This window comes from Cyprinodon variegatus, unplaced genomic scaffold (assembly GCF_000732505.1).
Source record: "Cyprinodon variegatus isolate N-32 unplaced genomic scaffold, C_variegatus-1.0 Scaffold1510, whole genome shotgun sequence".
Lineage (NCBI taxonomy): Eukaryota > Metazoa > Chordata > Actinopteri > Cyprinodontiformes > Cyprinodontidae > Cyprinodon > Cyprinodon variegatus.
In genome coordinates, this window is record NW_015151963.1 from 122,953 (window position 1) to 129,588 (window position 6,636).

The 6,636-nt window shown below is 36.6% G+C and overlaps 1 protein-coding gene across 1 annotated transcript in view; it reads right to left on the reverse strand.

Moving 5' to 3' along the window:
• Nucleotides 1–4,957, reverse strand: part of LOC107103705 (nuclear factor 7, brain-like) — an 11,811-nt gene extending 6,854 nt beyond the window's left edge. The window contains exon 1 of the mRNA XM_015403504.1: nucleotides 4,052–4,957. Within this exon, the coding sequence (XP_015258990.1) occupies nucleotides 4,052–4,957 (906 nt within the window). The remainder of the gene's footprint in view (nucleotides 1–4,051) is intronic.
• Nucleotides 4,958–6,636: the final 1,679 nt, after the last annotated feature.

Here is a 6,636-nt window from a genome sequence, read left to right on the forward strand (position 1 = left end):
TTTATGTTTATGGTAAAACTGATTTTGTTGCATTCAACTAAACAAAATTTCGTGATAGACTGCGTATTTCATACATAGCAAAACATGTTATTAAAAATAATAAAATGAACATATAACATTAACATAACCTCATTAACAGTCCAGAGGTATAAAGTGCTTAAAAGCAGAAAATGCTGTATTATAGTTTGGGAAGTCTGATAAATGGGTTAGCATGATAAATTCTTAAAAAAATGAAGCTGCATAATTCAAAATGTCAAATATTTAGATACATCTTCACATATTGGACAGACAACACCATTAAAGTCTTGGAGAGGTGACAGAAGAAAAACATACATGTAATTCTATGTCATTAGCAGAATGTTATCAGAGTGAAGTATTTCCTTCAAGTTAAACCAAGAAATTTCATCCATTTAAATTTTCGTTCAGTTTTATAATTCTTGAAAAAATAATTTAATCCATGGGTATTAAAGGATAAAAAAAACATTGTTTCTTCTTTGAAAGAGCAAAAAAACACAAATTCAACCTCAATCTCTTTCTGAATAACAAACATTCAGTTTTTGAATGTTATTTCTTTTGATTTTTCATTAGCATGATATTTTTCTTTGTTTTCCTGATATCACTATGTTTTATATTCATATTTCAAACAGAACTATTAAATAGTTTCCCTTTGAATATCACTTTAATACTTATTTTTATATTTTCTGTAATTAAAATGAATTGAATTAAGTTCTTTTATGGGCATATATAATATGAGATATTCATTTAGCTTTTTTGTTCAGACCTTGTTATTTTCATTTAATGAGCTTTGAATGTTGAATTATTTCTAAATCTGATCATCTTAAAAAACACTGTATCTTATATATCTTAAATCAAAATGATTCTCTTTTACCTACTTTGGATGATAACATTTTTCTATTCACTGCTGTAATTCTATTGTTCAACAAGGTGGAGCCAGTGGCATAACATTGTGAGTGAACACCATCTTCCAATAATAAAGGATATGATATGATATTCAGACGTTTTACCTGAAAATTTGGACATCTCATATGGTCATAATTTAACATTTCTTAACATCCCACTTTATCAGAAATGTTTTTGGGGAAATCATATAGAATCAACTTTAGACAGAAAAGCTTTTATAAAAACTCCAATAGACTTGTTTTTGTCTATTGTCTATTGTTTTTAGGCCTCCTTCATTATAACTTTAAACATATCACTGATTTTTAACAGAGCATGTTTTGTTTTTCCAGATGAATCATCATGTAAGCTTTTATGATGTTATCTATACTAACATATAAAAAATAACTGATAAATCCTCAGATTTTGACTCCTTTGAAGTCTGTCTGTCAGTGATTCAATATTTTTGTAACTTCTTCAAGTCTTTCATTAATAATTTTAAGGTTTCCTGCTTTAACATTTTTAGGTATATGAATTCCTTAATATTTATTTTCACTGTTTCAAATCTGTGTCAATGCAGAAATACAAGGAAAGATTTTCAACAGCAGAGTTTTATCGAAATGAATAAATTAAGTATTTTTCTCTGAACCTGGCAGAGGACATTCATGCTGAATGCAGTTGTTCTGCATAAGCAGGTAGATCTAGTTTAGAGAAGTCTTTTCCCCTGTAGTCTGACACTGGTGGAGAATTGGAGGCTGGAAAAGGAGGAAAACCCCTACAGAGGATAGTAAAATAAAGTGGGGTGAGGGGAAAGCTGTTTAGTAGAAATGGAGTGATGTTTTTGGGTCAAGCACTCCAAAAAAGCAGAGCTCTGAATGATGACAGATTTGCTTTGGATATAAAAAAAAAAAAATTGACCCTTTGCCTTTTCCAAGTAAAACCGTAAACCGTCAAACTTATATGGAAATGTGCATATAACTCCTTTGCTTCAGGTCTTTTAATGCCACAAAACCAGACATTTAAAAAGTTATTTTAAAAAGTATTTAGTTAATAACACAACAACAGTCACTCAGATAAACATAAATAAAATTAACATTGTACCAAAGAAAAAAAGGCTGTGCTTTATTTCAGAGATCCGCTGGTTGCCACAGTCCTCTCTACATCAGAAATATTGTTAAAGCTCCACTCTAACTCAATAAATGTGTCATATAGTGAAGCTTAAACGTATAATGTTCTTACCTTGAACGATCTGAAACATACTTTAGTAAAGAGGTGGGCAAATCCAGTTCCTGGGGGCCGGTATCCTGCAGCCTTTACATCCATCCTTGGTTCACACCCGAATCAAACGGCTGAATGATCTATTTAGTGTGCATACAGTTCCTCCAGAGTCTTCTCAATCACCTAATTACTTGATTCAGGTGTGTTGAACAAAAGGCACATCTAAAGGTTGCAGGACACCAGCCCTCAAGAACTGGAATTGCCCACGCCTGCTTTAGTAGAACAACAGCAGCAGAAAAGGTAACTTTTAACGTAACACTCTGTGCTCTTTGAGCTTTCCCCAGGAACCCGGTGCATGTTGGGACAACGGTCAGTCTTAAGAACACACAAGTCTGCTCAGATGCATGCTCAGTAAAGAGGCCGGGAAGAGAACAGCACCTGGGAATTTTGTCCATTCTCTGTCTTGCGTTCTTGGCAATTAGAGCAGTGCTGAAGCTGAGAATGCAGAAGAATGTACATTCATGAACAGCCCAAGTGTCAAGTTATGATGAGATGGGAGTGGGACTGTTGGCTATGCCTATGGTAAGCGATAAATGTCAGGAGGTCCTTACGCTAAATGGACTGGTAATAAGTAGTCTTGCACGGATGCCAGTATCAGGCGAAGCAACAAATAGGGCATTAATGCCATTTTGAGAGCTAAAAGTTTATTCAACTATTGTCACCCATTCCAGGTAGGCAATAAAAAGTTCTACTGGATTCTCTTTGTATTAGTCTTTTTCCTGCTTCACAAAGGTAGGCAGCAGCTTGACAAAGCCATGATGGTAATTATTTTACATCCAAGTAGTAGGCAGTTTTTCATATATACGTACTCAAACACATTAATTTCAAACAGATGGTATCAGTATTTAAGCGGTATCGGCCAATACTGTAAAGCCAGGTATCGGATATCGGTATTGGGGCCAAACAATGGCTTGCATAATGCATCTGGGTCAGATTTCCTTCCTTAATGGTATTCCTATTTCCTCAGCACTTTTGTTTACACATTTAAGCTTTGGCTAATGTGTCTTTACTGATTTCAGTTATATACATTTGGCCTGTATTCTATCAGGCAGTTGGTACCCTACCCCTGATGCCTGGGTTAATACATATGTAAAAAATTATTGTGTTTGTTGTATTTAAGTAGTTGCCAATTTGAGATGATTTATTTGAATATTCAGGGAAAAAAACAGAAATGTAGCTACATTGCAAATTTATTACAACAGCAATAACAGTTAATGATATACTCAAGCACCAGCTGTACTAAAAAGAAGTGCTTGCAAAAGGATCCAAGGTCACATGCTATCTTGGCTGTTTGAGTAATACAGATGGTCTGCTCCATATTTCTAGCAATAGTTGTCAATAAAAAAAATTAGTCAGAAAATATAAAAGAAATTTTGCGTTTAGTGATTTTGATTTCAGATGTTTTGGCATCACCAGCTTCTCCCAAACTGAAATATGGGAAGAGTTTTTTAGTAAAAATGTCTTTGTGAGTATAGATGTGAGATTTGTCTTCAGGGTTGTAGAAGGACACCTTTCCTCTATCACTGTCAAACTGGACCCTGATCTTCTGCAGACTCTTCCTCACTGTGACAGTCTTGCCGAGACCATTAGAGTATTTTCCATTACGATGGGCTAAACACCACATTCCATATTCTGGTAAAGCATTTGTCTCTCCCTTCCTGTCAACAGACTCTTTAACCAAACCAACATTCCAGTCAGGATGATCTCCAACCTCCACCTCCCAGCTGTGTTTCCCTGAGCTGAAGTCTTCATAACCAAAAACAGAAGCATATTTAGTGTTTCTCTCTGGATTTTCAGGAAGATGCTGCCATGTGTCTCCTTGTCTCACATTAGTAAGATCCTCGGAGAGATGTAGACAGGAGTGTGCAGTGTTTGGGTCCAGAATGACAGGACTGAAGTGGACCTTGTCCTTCATCTTCTCCCAGACTCTGAAGGACAGGTTGCCCAGGTGTTTGGCCACATCTATCAGAGCTCCTGAGACCAGCTGTGGATCTGACAGTGAGCTCTGGGCTCTGGCTCTGCTCTGAGTGGCTTTATAACTGCTGAGGAACGACACCTGGTCTTTCTGCAGGTCTTCTTCAACAGCAGAGATACTGTCTGACAGAGAGGAGATCTGCTCCTGAATCCTCTTCATCTCTCTGCTGATAGTCTTCCCCTTCTGCTCCTCTTCCTCCCTCAGAGCTACCAGTCTGGACTCCTCTTCCTCTTTCAGGAACTGATGGAGCTTGTTGAACTCTGCTCTGATCTGTCTCTCTGTGGACAACAGCTGCTTCTTAGAGTGTTCAATCACATCTTTATATGTTTTCTCCACCTGTTTGTGTTTGTTTCTTGTGTCCTGCAGAGATTTTAAGTCAGATTTTAGCTGCTCCTTCAGCTCACTGACTGCTTCTTCTACAGGAACCACTTTGTGACTCTGGTGGAGAGAAAACTCACAGACAGGACACACAGCTCTCTGCTCGTCCTTACAGAACAGTTTAGGGTCTTCTTGATGTTTACTGCAGACCACCATCAGCTGCTTTTCTCCTCTTTCTGTCTTAGATGATCCAGACGTATATCTTTCAGCAAAAGAAACAGCCAGTTCTTTTAGTGTGACGTTTACTGGTGGAAAATCCATGGAATGTCTTCTTTTACAGGTAGGACAGTTCTTGTTTGCAGTTTGTTCCCATAATTTCGTCAGGCAGCTTGAACAGAAGCTGTGGTTGCAGCTCAGAGACACAGGATCCCTTAGAGTCTCTGAACAAACATGGCAGCTCAGAAAACTTTCAAGAAGACTCTCAGCCATGTTTAAATGAAATTATTTAACAGCAGGACTCACCAAAGTTTCAGCTGCATCTTCATAAGTTAATACAAATGTCCGAGATCTAACACCGAGTAATGGTGTCTACCCACATTCCAACAAATTGTGAAATTACTCTCTGTACTTTAACCTGTCAGTCATGTGTTAAGCAAACATGCTGTGTCAGGCTGTGGCGATTGCTCTAGTTGGTAAGATTCAGATGGTTCCGGTTGAAATGAGAAACAGGTATCTCTTTGGTATGTGTTTTGATTTGACATTCCTCAATCTGGCACTAAAACTAGTGTGTTATCAGTACTTTGTTGCTACAAAGATTACATGACAACACAACATAAAAAAGGAGCTACCTGTAAAATCTGCAATGTTAAAATGACTGAGAGTGCAGGCACTACATTGAATTTCATCCACCTTTTTAGGACAGCAAATAAAGAAAGGTGTGTGACGTTCTGAATTTTTCTTTTTTTCCCTACTTGGTTAAGCTGCTGACAAGATACTTCTAAACTAGTGTCATAATGTTAGCAGTTTTGTTGTTGGTGATTTGTTTTATTTAGCTTAAATGTACACATCTATTTGAAATTGTAAATCCAGTGGCAAGAAGCTAGAGCTGGCTTGATGGAACCTGACTCGGGACTTGCTTGAGACTTGAGTGCTGGTACTCGGGACTTACTTCAGACTTGTATGTATGGGATTTACTCTAATCTCTGACCACACTGAAGCTACCCACCAGAGAAATGCAGCAAACTAAGTAACAACAAAATGACAAAAGTAGCTTAACTACATCAAAGCTTTTGTTTTTTTAACATTGAATTTTTTATCATTCCAGGTCACTGCTGTCTATTGATCAAAGGAACTTTGACAAACAGATCAGATCAATTCAAATATTTATCAAACTCTCATTTTTCAACAAAATACTTAGAGTCAAATTTCAAATTTAACTTTATCTTTATCTCTATCTTTGGATATCATGCATATTACAATCATAACAATAGCAATATGTCTCAGACTAATGCATCAAGTGAGTCCATTAAATTGGTAATTGTAATTTAGTCTTTAGTTTTAATTCAATCTTTAAATCTCATTGCTTTTGTTTTTGATTAACTTAAAGTGGCTAAAGTAACATATTTCTTCTTGGGTTATGAAGTCTTGCTAAGTAGAATAATAATTAGCCACATTTTTTGTGTCATCTACACAAATAGCATCTATTTAATTTAACCACTATTTTGTTTTGTAAAGAAAAAACCCTGCTTAACCTAAAACTGTTCTACTTTGCCTAACTTTTCTTGCTTGAATTCTTTTCAGGGTTTTATAACCTAGACATATACATATTTGCAGGTGTACAGACACAAACACACACACCATGTTATTATTTGGCTTTCAAAGGATATGTGTTTGGCTGGAAATATGTTAGCTGTTGATGTTTGCTGACTGAGGTATGTTCATTAACTTACCCGATTCTGTTAGCTTTGGCAAACACCTGAATGTAGCGGCATGTTAGTCCTTAAATAGATTTGGACCTCTTGGAAGAAGTGAGCTTTTGCCTCCTCCTCCTCTACTGTCTCCAGCTGATCTGGAATCTGCACCTGCTGCATCTGATCATTCTCAAGGGCATCTTTTTATACATTGTCTAGGACAGAAACTGTCATGATGGGTATTAGTGCTAGCCCAAG